The sequence below is a fragment of the Mobula hypostoma genome, chromosome 26, assembly GCF_963921235.1.
Source record: "Mobula hypostoma chromosome 26, sMobHyp1.1, whole genome shotgun sequence".
Taxonomy (NCBI): domain Eukaryota; kingdom Metazoa; phylum Chordata; class Chondrichthyes; order Myliobatiformes; family Myliobatidae; genus Mobula; species Mobula hypostoma.
The window spans coordinates 14,263,545-14,281,882 of record NC_086122.1 but is presented as its reverse complement, the minus strand read 5'-3'; the positions used below and the strand labels follow the sequence as shown (position 1 = coordinate 14,281,882).

At 40.6% G+C, this 18,338-nt stretch overlaps 1 protein-coding gene across 2 annotated transcripts in view; it reads left to right on the top strand.

The window, feature by feature from the left end:
* LOC134338239 (glutamate receptor ionotropic, kainate 3-like) overlaps positions 1-17,922 on the top strand; it is a 563,480-nt gene extending 545,558 nt beyond the window's left edge. For both annotated transcript variants that reach the window (XM_063033942.1, XM_063033943.1), the window contains one exon: positions 2,712-17,922. In XM_063033942.1, the coding sequence (XP_062890012.1) occupies positions 2,712-2,906 (195 nt within the window). In that variant the 3' untranslated portion in view covers positions 2,907-17,922. The remainder of the gene's footprint in view (positions 1-2,711) is intronic.
* The last annotated feature ends 416 nt before the right edge of the window (positions 17,923-18,338 follow it).

Below are 18,338 nucleotides of genomic sequence, written 5' to 3'. Positions count from 1 at the left end.
TACAAAGATTGGAGGTGTAGTAGACAGTGAGGAAGGTTTTCAGAGCCTGCAGAGGGACTTGGACCAGCTAGAAAAATGGGCTGAAAAATGGCAGATGGAGTTTAATACAGACAAGTGTGAGGTATTGCAAGTTGGAAAGATAAACCAAGGTAGAACATACAGGGTTAATGGTAAGGCACTGAGGAGTGCAGTAGAACAGAGGGATCTGGGAATACAGATACAAAATTCCCTAAAAGTGGCGTCACTGGTACATAGGGTCATAAAGAGAGCTTTTGGTACATTGGCCTTTATTAATCAAAGTATTGAGTATAAGAGCTGGAATGTTATGAGGTTGTATAAGGCATTGGTGAGGCCGAATCTGGAGTATTGTGTTCAGTTTTGGTCACCAAATTACAGGAAGGATATAAATAAGGTTGAAAGAGTGCAGAGAAGGTTTACAAGGATGTTGCCAGGACTTGAGAAACTCAGTTACAGAGAAAGGTTGAATAGGTTAGGACTTTATTCCCTGGAGCGTAGAAGAATGAGGGGAGATTTGACAGAGGTATATAAAATTATGATGGGTATAGATAGAGTGAATGCAAGTAGGTGTTTTCCACTGAGGCAAGGGGAGAGAAAAACCAGAGGACATGGGTTAAGGGTGAGGGGGGAAAAGTTTAAAGGGGACATTAGGGGGGGCTTCTTCACACAGAGAGTGGTGGGAGTATGGAATGAGCTGCCAGATGAAGTGGTAAATGCAGGTTCTTTTTTAACATTTAAGAATAAATTGGACAGATACATGGATGGGAGGTGTATGGAGGGATATGGTCCACGTGCAGGTCAGTGGGACTAGGCAGAAAATGGTTCGGTACAGCCAAGAAGGGCCAAAAGGCCTGTTTCTGTGCTGTAGTTTCTATGGTTCTATATGGCAAAATGAATTGGTGCAGAATTAGTCTAAATGGGTATTTGATGGTCGCTGCAGATTTTGAGGTGCTGTACTGTATGACTTTGAGACAAGAGGTATCAGGAAAGGAGATGGGAATTTTCGAGAGTTTTAGAAGCAGCTGTGGAGCACACTCTGAATGCCCTTTGTCAGTACTATAGATTTTCACTGTAATTTGCAGCATATGGTGCAGAGTTTAAAAGCAATAGGGCTGACTAGCTGAAGCAAACATCAGCTTTCTGTTATTTTCCCAACAAGTTCTGGGCCGATATGTTTCACTTGTTCAAGTTTACTTGTCATTCTGCCGTACACACGCATACAGCGTCCCTCCGGGGCCAAGGTGCAAAACATAGGACATACAGTCATACCCAGCACGGCACACACAGGGTAGCGCAGCGGTATCAGAGTTCAGAGGTCAATTCTGGTGTTCTCTGAAAGGAGTCTGTACATCCTACCTGTGGAATGTGTGGGTTTTCTCCGAGTGCCTCAGTTTCATCCCACAGACGTACCAGTTAGCAGGTTAATTGGTCATTGTAATTTATTCCGTGATTAGGCTAGGGTTAAATCAGGGGTTGCTGGGCGGTGCCACTCGAAGGGCCGAATATATCTCAATAAATAAATAAATATACTTACGATATTATGTTTGTACATACAGTCACAAAGAGATATTATTAGGACAAACAACAGGAATTCTGCAGATGCTGGAAATTCAAGCAACACACATCAAAGTTGCTAGTGAACGCAACTGACGAAGGGTCTTGGCCTGAAACATCGACTGTACCTCTTCCTAGAGATTATTAGGACAAGTCCCTGAGTGTATTGCATGGTATGTTGTCCTGGAGCCATGTCTCTGCAAGAACAATACACAGCAATTCCTCATCTCGTGCTGGTCAGCCACAGGAGATCCAGCTTGTTTTCCAGGGAACCAACACTGGAGAGCTGCACCGACGGAGGGGCCAGCCACCAACCCAGCACAGACGGTATTTCCAGCATGCCTGCTGTGCCCCTCTGTTCTCTCCCACGTCACCTTTCATGCCTCCTACCCCCGGAAAGGTGAAAAGAGGGTGAGTGTCAGTCACTGCTTGGAACCGCAAGATATACTTTGAGTATATCTGCATCCCATTGTGACAGCAGTTGTCCCCCTATGCACAGATGTGATGGAAAACTTACCTACAGCAGCTTCACAGGCACTTAGCATCAGATAGGCAGCATTCACAAGAAGCCTCTCGTAAAGTCAGCATTGCCCTCTGTCCTTGATGTGGGCCATCATCTTGAACCATTGTGTCCATGTAGTGAAGGTATTTAGAAGGCAGTGCCATGTAATGAGACACAGTAACATGACCCAGCAGTGTTGAAGGATACTAATTGATTACCACATTACCACATATTTTCCTACTTGATAAATGAAGCCATTCAGCCCATAAAGCCTATGCCAGCTCACAGATCGGCATCGTCCCCCATCGCCATTAACTTTCCCTAATTAACCAACCAACACAGGTCTTGGGATGTGAGAGGAAACAAGCATAGCTGGAGGAAACCCATGCAGTGAGAGCAGGAACTTCACCCAGAAAAGAGTAAAGCGATTGAAACAGGTTGTGTTACTGTGCTGTAGGAATATTATTTATTGCTTCTCTTTTATTTAAGTCTCTCGTGGCAAGCATGCATATTTCAGAATGAACATTGTATCATGACTTGCTTGTTCAAAATGGCCTGTTCATGGCTTTATCCTAGTGAAAAAATAATGTACACAGTAGAAGTGGTATTACCAAATATGTGACTATTATTTCCCCAGAGGTCCTTGTGCAGTGCCATGGTCCAGGAGCTACGGTTATCTCTCACGTGCCAGCGGAGGGTGAAACACAAACCTCAGGCACCAGTCATGGTAAAGACCGAGGCAGTAATCAACATGCACACGTTCAATGACCGACGACTGCCCGGCAAAGACAACATGACCTGCAACACCGGGCTGACTCCGGTGTTCCCCTAGGAGACGTGGAAGCCTGTGCTGGGAGCAGAATTGGCGCGCTCTGGCACTGGACGAGGACAGAGGCTGGAGCTTTGTTTCAGAGGCAGGGCCTGCCGGACATTGAAAGTGTTTCGAAAGTGGCAAAATCACACAGAGCATGAACAATGCGATACGCAATGCATGGACAAATCAAAAGAACACATCACAAGGCTGCAGGTAGTGTTTCTGAAACTTGGACCAGGATGAAAGGGGACATCAAAGTCCAAATGGTAAATGTGTGGGGAATTCAGTGCTGACCTGTTGGAAGGAATGGACCCAAGAATTGCAACAATGCAATTATACCTTGATGGAAACCTTCAGCTCGGCAATAACAGCATCCATTCTTTTGGGTATAGGTATTGACTCGGACAGGAGGCATCTGTGGATATTGATTTCAAATGTGCTGCACATAATATGCTCATTCAAGGGTGCAGATAACCATTTAACTCACAGCATGGAAAGTTGCTGTCGTGTCTCGGCAGCTGTTACTCCTTTACCTATTACCTCAGTGCTGTGCTTCCTTTTTGCCATTGAATGAGACTAACAGACAGAGCTGGAAGTGAATGTTGCCTCCAGAAAACTGTGAGAAATGGGGAGGGAGGGGAAAACAAAAAAAAATCACAATGGAATGGACTAAACAGATATCACAGTGACAAGCAGCGTATAAAAATTGTAGTTGTTTTCATATTTTGTGTCCAGATTTTTATCCAATTGTTTAATTTGTGCTTGATTAACAGAAAGAACACATGACGGTCATTTTATCAAATGAAGGTTTTGAAGGGATTTGAGGTGTGAACAAAATTTCAATTCAGTAGAAGTTACCAAAGAACTATCTGCTTACTAGAGGTAGTCTGTGGAATATCTGTTGCTTTTTTTTTAAAAGAGTGTTTAGGCTTTATATATATAAAATCTGAACTTTTGGAGTTTCTGACTACTAAACCACAGGCGGCTTCTGGCTTTTTGTAGGTGTCAATATCTCGGGGCATCCCAGTAGATGGCTGGCTGGAGACTGACCTATCGAAAGCATGCACCCTTAGGACAGAGGTGTAACTGAATAAAACAATCCCCTATGTGATACCACTGGAGCCACAGAAAGCACGTCTTCTGTAGTTAGGTTCTGGCTTGCCTTCTACTGGGCCACAACAGGTCAGCAAATGTTCATTTAAAAGATGCTTTTTGCCCCTCCTATCTTTTTATTCTCAGTGTTAAATAGAAAATGCTGTAACACCCCTCATTCCAGATTTTGAAAATTTTGACATTTGTAAATGATACCACTTTAAATTCAACATTACTAGAAACACAGAGTACACAATCGTAATCTTTTCAATCTTCTTTGAAGCAAAGGCGTAAAAGAGAGGAAGACAAGCACTGAGGTAGACTATTGAGATGAGAAGCCTTTCTAATGCTTTACGTTTGAGACAAGTTGAGTTAGTTGCCATGAGAGTTGATATTATTAAAATCTTAATCCCCTTAACGCCTGCTCTGATTTATTATTAATAATATTCATCTTTAAAGATCTCATGAACTTATACAAATTGAGTCTATTTTTACGTTTCATTTTAATAGTTGCTGACAGTCCTTTGGCATTTGGTTCCCCTTGACACAAGCTGTAAAACTAAGAGACTCCCAGGTATTTCCTGCTGTGTATCAGTGTTGACCCAGTGTACTTTTAAAACTGTAGAGAACTCTGTGAATCTTGTTATATATTGATAATTTCATGAAGAGGCCTATAATGAAGCATTTCTTTGAACTTGCTTTAGTAGTAATAATTAAGAAAGTGAACTGGACAAGTTAATGGAAGCTGAACAGTGTACCTATGGTCTATGCCATGGTAACAAATCTGATGCAATATTAAGAAATCAGGCTTCATTCACTTCTCCCAAAGATGAGAAATGAAAGCCAGGAGGAGGCCAAATGGTCTCTCCTTCATTCTCCATCATTCAATAAAATTATGGAGACACAGACACTGCAAATGCTGGAATGTGGGACATCAAAATGCTGGAGAAACACAGCAACAACTGAAGAGGGAAGGGAATTTTTGACTTTTCAGTTGCGATCATTCTGAAACATTGCTGATCCCTCACTCCCTCGCAGATGCTGTTCAACCCATTGAGTTTCCCCAGCAGATTGTTTGCTGGCTGATCTTTCTTCTCTACACTTTTTCACAACAACCCTCGTTTCTTTGATTCACATAATGTTTAAATATCTGTTGATCTCAGCCATGAATATACTCATTCCATGATTGTTTGAGGAAACCACAAAGCCCAGACTTACTTTCTTGAATGCTTGTTATCTGAGGCACATTGGAGATACCACTGGTTTGCCACAGATTAGATGGGTTTGGGCAGAAGGTCAAGGCAGTTCGGTGCACTGCAGTAGTTAGCTGGCCGTTGGTTGAACCTGTGCCTTTCAGAAATAGTGACGGAGAGCTCAGATATGTTAGCAAATGAGCAACATCTTTAGTTCACTGCCTCATTCAAAATGCAACATTTAAAAAAAATAATGACTGAAACCTAAACTGACAGACGATTCTGGGCAGGATCATCCCAAAGCAGATCCCCGTGTTATTTTCCCTCAATCAAAAGAGGAAAGTGGGTTCAGTTAACTTTAACTGCCATCAGGGTGCTCAGTAATACCAGTGCCTGTCTGACGTTGGCCGGCGATGAATTTGAAGACACACATTCTGGACGGGAGCTTCTTCCCCTCCTCTATCAGATTTCTGAATAGGCAGTGAAAAAATACATGAGCATTACTTCTTTAGCTCTCCTTTTGCACTACTTAATTAATTTAATATTTTATATATATTACTTATTATGATTTATAGTTTTTATGTATTGCACTGTATTGCTGCTGTAAAACAACAAATTTCAACATATTTGTTCATGGTACTGAACCTGATTCTCATCCTGATTCTGAAGCTCTGTGAGGATGTTGTGATTCTCTTGATCAGAACACTTTTTTTGTAATTTGATTTGAAGGCCAAATTGGGCTGTAATGGGTGTGCATATCCCATTAGACTGGTGAGTAAAGGATGGGTCCATTAATTTCTAAAGGATCTCTTATACACTACGGCAGGACTGTGCGCATGGAGTTGATTATTAGTATTCATTCACAGCTTGAAGGTTGTTAAAGTTGGAATGTAATACATCTCCTGCAAGTATTTTAAATGGCTTCTCTGATTGATGTGCAGCTTGTACAAGTTCCCCTGCCATTCAGCGCATATTCTCTCTCTCATGCATGTGCATGTCTATATCCACAGACTCTCAGGACATCCATTTAATTCCAATAAGAAATCATTGATGGTATCAGTGGATCTTTCAGCCTATCAAATCAATCATTTGGCTATGACAAAAACAAAATAAATCACATCTTCCTTTTTACCCCTTTCAAATTTCCTTGTTTGCATTTTCTGCAAATTATATTTGAATCCTATTCATATTGATTGTGAAGCACTGCAGTGATCCCAAGTTCTGTGTTCTCATTTATGGTCTCTTCTTCCTAATATACAAGGGGTTAAATTATGAAGACACGTAGTCCCCCTTTATTGTCATTTAGTAATGAATGCATTAAGAAATGATACATTATTTCCTCCGGTGTAATATCACAAAAACACAGGACAAACCAAGACTGAAAAAAACTGACAGAACCGCATAATTATACATATAGTTACAACAGTGCACAATACCATCACTTGATGAAGAAAGTCCGTGAGCACAGGAAAGTTCAAAGTTTCTCAAATGTCCCACATCTCACGCAGACGGGAGAGGGAAGAAAAGCTCTCCCTGCCATGCCGACCACAATCCGACTGAGTCATCCGAAAACTTTGAGCTCTGATCAGCTCTCCAACACCGAGTACTGAGCGCCATCTCTGTCTGAGCGATTCGACCTCTTTCTCGGTCGCCAAAAGCGGGCAAGGCCGGGGATTTTGAGGCCTACCCTCCAAAAGGTTCCCAACCACACAGTAACGACAGCAGCAAACGGGCGATTCAGAAATTTCTCCAGATGTTCCTCTGTGGTTTCACGTCCATTCTCCATCAAATCAGAATTGTCTACGGCCCCTATTTAACAGATACAATATAATTTTCACCGGAGAGCTGTGCACGCGCGGCGCGCTGCCATCTTCTCCTCCCACCGGGTAGGTTACCCTTGGCAAGCAATTCTATCAGTCTCAGAATAAGTCATATTTTCAAGTGGTAGTTACAGGGAGTTTAAAAAAGTACCAATGTATCAAGAAAGTTGCACTGATAACTAAAATATAAAGAAAATACTGGTCATAATCTAAGATTACTGAGTTCCTTATTCCTGCCAAACCACTCAGTCCCAGTACCTTTTCAGAGGCTCTTCGGTTACCCCAATCTGAACATCCAGGTTTAAAACATAAATACTCTCGTGTACTTTAAGGTTCAAACCTTGCTGGAGATAATGCCAGACAACATTCAGAGTCCAGTAGATAGCTCCAGGAGCAAATGAACCAGAAATCTCTCAACTCATTTCTCCATTTGATGTTTGCAGACAGTATAGAAAGGAAAGCTAATCTGAATGGGAGATACAGCAGAGGCATTTTAGACATGAAACCAATTCATGAAAATTGTTCTCTACATTTAAAGATGTGTGGTATTATTTTACCTTGAGTTAGTATTTAATGTTAGTAAATGAGTCTAACAAGAATGTGCCTTCTTAGTTTGTTGCATGTTACATACTAAGGAAAATGTTGCACTAACTCCAAACTGACTCTGTAGTCATAGCCACAACCACCATGGCCCAAACCCCAACAATGGCATCACCCCACCTCCCAACCAAACACTTGCAAACTTTCACAATGTTCTCATATACAAAACATAGCATGTATATACAGCTGGTTGTTCAACCACAGCAGCAAAATCATCCACAAAGATCCCATTAACACACTCCATTTTTTCTTGCAAGTGAAGAGTATGCATAGTCATTACCAGCCTCAGTAATGTGCATGGCTCCTGCAGCTTCCATCTTTAAAGACAGAATCTTGGCTGATATAAGGCCAGCTGTCAGAGAGACAAAGAATATGATGTGGAGATCACTGTAGCTTATAGAAGACACTCACCTTCCACTCCCTCATCATTGCACAGTCATTTACAAACAGGAAACATTGTAAGCAAACATGCCTAATTTGTCCTCAACCCCTTGCCAAGTCCCTTCCCCTGTATCTTTCTTCTTTCAGCGAGCCAAGGCTCCTCTCTGGTCATCCGGTGGCAATCGAGCATCAAGACAATAATGAAGAAGGTCAATATCACACGAGCTAGCACTCCAGGTTAACACCTCAGATGCTGGTACTGTAGGTGCACAAGCAGCGGAGGCTAACTCAGTGAATATATTGAAGACAAGGTTGGATAGGTTTCTGCATAGAAGGGGAATTAAGGGTAATGGGGAAAAGGCAGGTAGGTGGAGATGAGTCCATGGCGGGGCAGGCTTGATGGGCCAGATGGCCTACTCCTGCTCCTATTTCTTATGTTCTTATGTAACCAGGTTAAGAATCAGAGTATTATCTCTGATACAGTATATGTCATGAAATTTGTTGTTTTTTTTCTGGCAGCAGTACAGTTCTGAACTGTACCTGTTTTTAAATTGTAATAAATAGTGCAGAAGAAGAACAGTGAGCTGGTGCTCTTCGGTTCGACACCCTGCAGAAATCTGATAGCAGAGTGGACGAAGCTGTTCCTAAAAAGTTGAGTGTGGACCTTGAAGCTCTTTTACCACCTCCCTGATGGTAATAATGAGAAGAGGTCATGTCTTCGATGGAGAGGGTCCTTAAGAAGACCATCAGAAGCTGGAGTAGAATGAGGCCATTCATCTATAGAGATTGCAGTCATGGCTAATTTATTATTCCCTCTCCTCCCCATTCTTTTGTCATTTCCCGATAACCATTGATGACGAATGCTGCCTTCTTGAAGAACTGCCTTTTGAAGATGCCCTCAATGGGGGTGTGGGGGGCTTATGCCCGTGTTGAAGCTGGCTGGGTCTCTTGTGGTGAGGTGTGGGTAACGAGTAGTACAGGAGCCAGCACACCAAATGGTGGTGGCACAAGTGAATTCAGCTCCTAAGTGTTCTCATTGAATATAGAAGTCTGCTGGCTACTTTTATGTCGATAATGATCTTAAAGATAGAGGGTAAGAAGAAGTTGTTCTTTAGAATGTTAAGGGGAATGTTACAATCTGTTTTATTGAAAGTGGTCAAGCCTCATATTCATTTGATGCTTTTCTGGTATTGTTGTTGTCACCTACCAGCCATTTGCCTCAACGTTGTTGATGTCTACCGTATGGTTTTGCTACAAATAGATCTGCTTCAGTGGTTTCGTTTTGGGCTATTTCTGATGACAACACAACGCTACATTTCTTTCCCTGAATTTACTACAAGAAGTAGGCTTCTTAAATTACTTCTCCATCTTCTACTGCTCCCACTTCGCCCTCTCTTCAGCGACAGATGAGCCGAGCCTCCATAATGTCAGCATAGTGGCTGGGAGATCCATTCAGTTCAGCCATTGGAAGCATTGCTTAAAGAATGTGATTATTACTTTATGGCATTTAATAGTTTGGGACATTACTCTCTCGCACGCAGTCTTTAGACAGTTATGAGGAGTTGGAGGTTGAATGGATCCCCTTTCATCAGGGGAGCAATACTCAGTTTGACTTGGCAGCCATTGCTGCCCCACAGTTGTAGGGAGTTCACCATCATTATCTGGTAGCCACTGTCACTGATGTGCTGGGCACTCAGTATGATACTTTCCTCACAGGTTATAGGGCAGTATCCTCAGGGCAATAAAGAGGCCCTCAACACAGTGGACATCTGCGCCAGTGAGAACCCCATGAAAGGTATATCTCAGATTAAAAATGCTTTGTGCTGTCTCCCAAAGGAGGAGTCTGCTTGAGAAGTGACCATGTGACTATGGTGACAGCACACAGCACAAGGTGAGTGGTTGGAAAAGCAGGGAGAGGGGCGAAGGATTTTAAGTTCTATCTGACATTCAATTTCAAGGTGATTTGGACCCTGCTGTATATATGAAGTATGTGGCATATCCCTGTGAGAACATCTCCTAAATAACTACTCCACTGTCAAATTAATGTGAAAATGCTGCCTGTAAATCTGTGTGGACAGTGAATCTGCAAACACAGTCGTTCGTCCACTTCTCCATCATCAAGCTCTGTGACCGCTTCCCTGCTCTGTCGTGTTATATTGAAGACTCCGATGTACAGTTACCAAAGCCCCATACCTGACTGGAACTTGATTGTATTAGCATAAAATTCTACCTTAAAATCACAGCACTCTCTAATGACCTCTGAAATTCAACTCTACACAGCAATGAAGTACCAAGAATATGCACATCCAACTCTCCTCCCATCCAGTTTCCAGAGTCTTCAGTGATTACTTTGGTGAAAGGGCAAGGTTTCTTCCTTCTGATAGTCACTGTGTTCTCCACATGAGGATGTAGAGTTTTAGCTGGATCATCACTGGTCTTAAGTTTGAATTACAAAAAAAAGATTGCTACCACACTCTGTTCACTCCATATTTTCCTAGTGGAGGGGCAGATAGTGTTGAGGAAACAGGTAGGATGCAGAAGGACTTAGATAGATTAGGAAAATGGGCAAGGAAGTGGAAAATGAAATACAATGTTGGAAAATGCATGGTCATGCACTTTGGTAGTACAAATAAATCTGCGGATTATTTTCTAAACGGGGGGAAATCCAAAAAGCTGAGATGCAAATGGACTTGGGAGTCCTGGTGCAGAACACCTTGAAGGTTAACTTGCAGGTTGAGTTGGTTATGAAGAAGGCAAATGCCATGTTAGTATTAATTTCAAGAGGTCTGAATACGAGAGCAAGGATGTGATGCTGAGGCTTTACAAGACACTGGTGAGGCTTCACCTTGAGTATTGTGAACAGTTTCAAGCTCTTCATCTTAGAAAAGATGGGCTAGCGTTGGAGACGGTCCAGACGAGGTACACAAGGATAATTCCAGGAATGAAAGGGTTATCATACGAGGAACGTTTCATGGCTTTGAGTCCGTACACGCTGGAATTCAGAAGGATGAGGGTGGATCTCATTGAAACCTTTTGAATGTTGAAAGGTCTAGACAGAGTAGATGTGAAAAGGATGTTTCCCATGGTGGGAGAGTCTAGGATAAGAGGGCACAGCCTCAGGATAGAGGGGTGCCCTTCCAAAACAGAGATGCAGAAAAATTTCTTTAGACGAATGGTGGTGAATTTGTAGAATTTATTGCCACATGCAGCTGTGGAGGCCAGGTCGTTGGGTGTATTTAAGGCAGAGATTGATAGATTCTTGATTGGACATGGCATCAAAGGTTACGGGGAGAAGGCCGGGAAATGGGGTTAAGGAAGTGAAAGAAAGGTCAGCTATGATTGAATGGCAGAGCAGACTCGATGGGCCAAATGGCCTAATTCTGCTCCTATGTCTTATGGTCTAGTGTGTGAGAATGATGCACACACCACTGAGCTAATAGATAGAGTCAATGTGGAGAGGATGTTTCGTGTAGTACGGGAGACTTGGACCAGACGGCACAGCCTCAGAATACGAGGATATCCTTTTAGAACAGAAATAAGGAGCAGTATCTCCACAAACAACTGTGGAAGTCAACTCATTGGGTATATTTAAAGCAGAGGTTGATTGTTTCTTGATTAGTAAGGACATCAGAGGAAGAAGGCAGCAGAATAGGGTTAAGGGCGATAATAGATCAGCCATGATGGAATGGTGGAGCAGACTCAATGGGCCAGATTCTGCTCTTATGCTGTCATGGTTTAATCAGCATTGCTGGCTACATGGGTCATGCAATGGATGTGCCTGTGGTTCACGTAAAAAAATGGAAGTAAGTCAGCACTTAGAACACTGAAACAATTAATGATACAAGTCTTTATTATGAGAAGTAAAATATGAGAATAAATTAATATACATGCCTTCAGCATCCTTCTGCCTTTATTTAGACAATCAAATAACACATTTTCTAACATAATTTGTCTGGCTCTCATCTGAGAGCCTACACAAAACTGCTTAAACGACACAAAAATTGGCAATTTCTACCCTGGCCATTCCTCACTAGAGCCTGGACAATGTGCTCATTGGGACCACGTGGTTCAATATTCACAGCATGTTGTGTGAAATGTGCTTAGTTTCTTTCAACTGGCAATTGTGCCCAGAGCAAAATCTCACCATGAATTCCATAACATAACAAAATTCCTCTTTCTTCTCACAGAATCTGGAAGGAAGATTCTTTAGGAAAGAGAGTGTCTGCTTTTTTTTTTGCACAAGTAACTTGGATGCAGAAGTTTTAAACACAACCTTACCAGGTTAAGAATTTTTTGAGCGCAGAAGCTTCTGCAGGTGATAGAAATCAAAACCAACACAGATGAAATGCTGGAGGAACTCAACAGGTCAGGCAGCATCTATGGAGAAGAATAAACAGTTGACATTTTGGGCTGAGAACCATCATCAAGACCCTTCATAGATGCTGCCTGACCTGCTGAGTTTCTCCATCATTTTGTGTGTGTTAAGAGTTTTTGATACCGGCTGTCTGAGTTGAAAGATGAGCTGTCAGTCTGGGTCCACTATTTCTATTAAAATAAATCTTTCTCTGAGATATGGTTGGTATATATTTTGAAGAATACATTCACTGAACACAATCATCCGAAAGTGAGAAGTTTCCTTTTTCAGTTGTGTCAAATAATCTATCTGTGTCACCCAAAAAAGACCTTGAATATTCCCTGAACTTGAAATCCATTTAGAATTATAATGTAATTTACAGCTATGCGAATTTCAGTGAAATCAATCAAAAGACTGCAGATGTGTCAAATGATTAGATTTTGTCACTGTAGTAACAGGCAGGAAATTCTTACTGGCTTTACATGCCTGGATGAAAAGTCTGTTTGCAGTCATTGTTCAATGGGATTGGTATAGGCCAGAGTTGTACCTTGTCTACATTAAATTTAATAACATTATCATAAGTGTGGGTCCCAGAAATCTAGAAAAAAAAGTATTAACATGCAGACACTTCATTGCTCAGCCAGTAAATACACTACGTCTATTTATCTGCACAAACGAGAGAATGTAACTTTATGCATTATTGGGTGTTGACAAAATCATAATCAGTTTTGTTATCACTAACATAGCTAATTATTTGTTTTTGTTTAGTGTAAGACATAAAATTACTATAAGTTGCAATCAATAGATAGATAATGCAAAAGAACATTAGCAAAAAGTGTTCATGAACCATAGACAAATCTAACCATGAGGGGAAGAAGCTTCATAAGATTTTGTGTGTGTCTGCAGGCTGCTCCACCTCCTCCCAAATAGCAACAATGAGAAGACGGCACGTTCCACATGCTTAACGCCCAAGTTGGTTCTATCTTACATTGATTCTATTATTATTCCATTATGGATTTGTTGAGAATGCCCACAGGTACATGAATCTCAGGGTTGTATATGGTGAGATCTATGTACTTTGATAAAAAATTTACTTTGAACTTTGAGGCAGAGACTTTTGCCCGTGGTGGCTAAGACAAGCCTTGGCAGACTACTAAGCTCACAGTTAAGGAACATACATTACTGCTTATACTTCTGGCATTTGCCATCATCAGTGCCAAATATTGTTTTACTGAAAATTTATGCTTATCAGTGTGAGATGTGTAAGTGCTAAAACCATAAGATCATAAGACATAGGAGCAGAATTAGGCCATCTGGCCCATCGAGTCTGCTCCGCCATTCAATCATGGCTGATCCTTTTTTTTTCTCCTCCTCAACCCCAGTTCCCGGCCTTCTTCCCATAACCTTTGATACCATGTCCATTCAAGAATCTATCAATTTCCACCTTAAATGCATCCAACCACCTGGCCTCCACAGCTGCACGTGGCAATAAATTCCACAAGATCACCACCCTTTGGCTAAAGAAATTTCTCCACATCTCTGTTTTGAATGGGTGCCCCTCTATCCTGAGGCTGTGCCCTCCTGTCCTAGGCTCTCCCACCATGAGAAACATCCTTTCCACATCAACTCTGTCTAGGCCTTTCAGCATTCAAAAGGTTTCAATGAGATCCCACCCAATCCTTCTGAATTCCAGCAAGTACAGACCCAGAGCCATCAAACGTTCATTGTATGATAACCCTTTCGCTCCTGGAGTCATCCTTGAGAACCTGCTCTGAACCCTCTCCACTGCCAGAACATTATTTCTAAGGAGCGTAACACTTTCCATCTCAAGTACTTAATAAACTGCCAAGTAACGACAGCGTCCAGTATAATTAGATGCAAAAAAGACTTCCCTCCCTCTTCTCTGACACAAAATACCTTTTGCTCCAAACCCAGCCACATTTCTGTGATTGTCTGCCAGTGAAATCTCTCTCATTCTCACCTTAGCAAATCTGTTGCTCTTTGACTGAAATAAACAAATTAAGGGAAAGTTTGATCTGTCAGTTTTGAAAATTAAATTTAGGTTAAGACTCCTCAAACATCACATGGAAGATTTTAGCAATAGGTTAGAATAGTGATGTGACTCGGAAGATTCCACTAGCACTTGGGAAGTTTGTGAATAGATTTCTGTATAGATTAAACTAAACAAATTCTTTAAACTTTCGTTTGCCTGACTATGGCAGTGTGAAAAAGGAAACTTAATACTGTTGTCAAATCGGTATCTGGATTACAACTGCAACCTGAGTCATATCTGCAGGGATGATCTAACATCTGACACAATCTGATTATTGAATGTCACTCAATGATTGGATTGTGCCAAACAAAACATAAACCCTAATATGATAAACTTAATTATAAAATAATGGTGCAACTTCTAGACTGGCTTTTAATGTCACAGTCAGCATTGTTCAAGAATAATTATAAAGCAACTACAACGCTTTGAAAAGAATGATTGATTTTAAAACAGAAATATTTATTTGTCAGCCACTTGAACAATTGCACCCTCCAGTCAAAAGAAACCAAATGTAACCACTCATTTTTCTGACACTCCATAAATACTTTTTGGTTCCTTTTCATCCATTTTATTCTTTCTGTTTATTCTGTGCTCCAAAGTGCACTTAATCTCAGAGTGCAGTAAAACAAAACACTGAATTGCTATTAAAAAGCCATGTCCTTAAAATTAGTGCTTAAACTGAATGCCACACATTGTACAATTACATGCAACACTATAATTTAGATTAAGAATATTATCCACACAAAGCCATTCCCATTTACTGTAATGTAGCAGTTAGATATTAATGGTGACATCAAATCTCATTTACAATCACTTTTCAAGACCAAAATTCAACTAATGTTCATTTGAACAGATTAATTTCCTACCGGTGCCCCCAACAACCAGAAGTCTCTCACAAGTATTTGTTTTCAGAGGAGAGAAGTATATGTGACCTCGATGATTTTCACAATGAAGGGTATTGGTACAGATAAAGGATTGAGTTTTTCCCTCGGTACCCACCACACCAGCAAATATTAGTTTAAATTTCACCAGTCGCAAGTCATGGATAATATGGCAGTGCACAATAAATCTTCCTTTCCTTTGGCTGAATCTCACTCAGAGGAACTCCTGCTGCATTGGTGCAGTGTTTACATTTTTCAGGCCAGCTTTCCTTGTAGCCTTTCGATTGAAGGTCATGTGGGGCAGTACAGTAACCTAGTGGTTAACACAACACTTTACAGTACAGGCAACCGGGGTACAACTCCCACTACCGCAAACTGTTTGGAGTTTGTACGTCCTTCCCGTAACTATGTGGGCTTCCCTCGGGTGCTCCCTTTTCCTCCCACAGTCCAAAGACATACCAGATGGGAGGTTAATTGGTCATTGTAAATTGTCCAGTGATCAGGCACGGGTTAAATTGGGGTTTGCTGGGCAGCATGGCCAGAAGGGCCTATTCCGTGCTGTATCTTAATTAATAAAAAATGCATAAAACCAATTATCATTCAAGTGTGTAGAATCTCAAACTGTGGGCCCACTACACCCAGAAGTCTTCAGTACTTTTAATGAGTTAACATTACTGAAGCAAAACTAAGATATTATTTTTCTCACTATACTAGTAATATTCAGATGGGGCTTTCAACATCCATTTGAATCAGATCAGTCTCTTTCATTTTGTGACACAGTGTATGTCAATACTGATATATAACTCCATTGCTCTTCAAGGATACCTTAGAGTGTAGCATTTACGAGGGAAATAAATGGTAAGAACAAGGCTCTTGCCTAACTTATTCATTACTTTCTACTTTAACTAATCTGAGACGCGAAAATCCTATTTTACAATTTTTCCCCTGGAAAAGAGAAAATCAGATTTCAGAAAAAAAGCTACATATCTTACAAGGGAAAGCAAAATCTCAAGTATGTAATGAGAGGGATGGGGGAAAATTCCTTTTAATTCCATGCAATGCTCTCTAAGGATTTTAATATTTAATTTTATATGTAATGAAGTCTTAACTCATTTATAATGAAAAGGTTGTCTCTCTATAGATCGGGAAAAGGGATGGGAGCGAATGCACCAGAATAAATACCAGAGCTTGTTGATTAATCATTAATTGAAGAATTGTCAGTTGAATTTCAGCTAGAGATCAGATGTACCGTATTGATTAATGGTTATGTTGGAGACTGATGCTGCATTGATATTTAACATGTTTACTAACCAGGTCAATGCCACTGCATTCACAAAGAATAGAAGAGGGTATAACTTATTGCACTGACACATTCCTTTCTGTGTCCAATATAGGCTTACCTGAAATAGAACACAAATCTTTGCTGGAGAGATCAAATGTTTTACATCAATTGCTCTCTTCACATCCATACACAAAGCTGAGTTACACTCATACAGAAAGGTTTCCAGTGGAGACCAGGAAAATCTAGAAATCAAATATGACCGATTGATGGCACTCTTGAACATTTTCTGATTATCAGTTATAAGAGCAGAAGTCAGAGAGAAATCTCCAGCCAGCATTTTGAATAATGCATAGTGTAAAGTCGGGCAGAGGGAGGTAAGAACTCCTACAAAGCATATAACAATTAATTAGTTTGCAAATGTATTTAATGAATAAAGAAAAAATACTTCTGATGTGTTAATTCTTTTGAAGTTAATGAAAGGGACCCCTAGAAAAGTACACAAGACCTATGAAATAAAAATCCTGCGCATTATTTTAATTTAAAGCTGAGCAAGAAGGCAAAGAGACTTAGGAACCAGATGATAAAAGGCAAGTTGTCAGAATTCACATCTTCACATGAAGGCAAAATATCATGAATATATTCAAGAGACAGAATGGTACTCTGATGGAGGGAAGGACTGTGAATTTGTGTTAAAATTTATGATCCTTGTTTCACTTACTGGATCTATAAAAAGTATTTTGTTTAATGAAAGTTCTTTCTGACAATCACAGCATGAGGTTTTTCTTTGTAAAATACCTTTTCCTTTTGCACATTTGCTGAACACATTTCTCTGTGACAGTCTATGTGCCAGTCAGGTTTCTTTCTGTGGACATGCAGGCAAGTTGTTGTATAAGTTTTGTACAATATTTACTCCATAGTTAACTTGGGTGCAAAGTATTAGCTGCTGTTCACTATAAAAGGAGATGTGTAGGTTCCAATGTTGAAATTCACGATTTTAGTAAGTTTGCCATCTGAATCTCTAATTTTAAAAGTCTTTTTTAAAAATAAAAAAAATCATTTTTCTGGCAAAGTTTGTGTGCTTGTTGAACTATTTTGTAGAAGGACTGTATCTTTGTTTATATGGTAATGAAATCCTTCCAGTTTGCAGCTTGGGTCAGTCTCAGGTAAGTCTGCATCTATCCAAAATGTTCACAATCTGTTGTGTTTGCAGCATCCAGTACGAATATCTTCCTTCAGGTCTTTCCTTTGTTTATGAGAAAATACCTGTTATCCACTTATCTTCAATAGCTCCTAAAAAATGTGGGAACGAAAAGAATGTCAGTTTGGCACTGACAACTTTCAGGCAACTACGGGACCTGGAACCATTTGCAATGGTTGATCTGGGCAGAAAATGTAAAAACAAATAAAAACAATATTCCTCTTGCTCATATTTCTTGATTTCAGTCATCAGTGCTTCTTAAATATTGCTGTGTTCATTGTTCCTCTGTGTGTTTCATCTTTTCTCCTCTTGGTTTCCTGACTGTGAATTGTCATTTCTATCCTTGATTTTTTTTTCCTTCAAGTTACCTTGGGATCAAAATAAGAGATTAATGCTCCATTAATACAGGTGAAGCAACTGTTGTGCTGTAGAACAGTCCGCCACTGAGCTCAGGAATATAGAACAGTACAGCACAGAAATAGGCCCTTTGGCCAAGCATGATGCCAAATTAAACTAATCCCTGCTGCTTGAACATAATCCAAATCCCTCCATTCCCCGCATTTTCATATGCCTATCTGAAAGCTTTTGTATCTGCT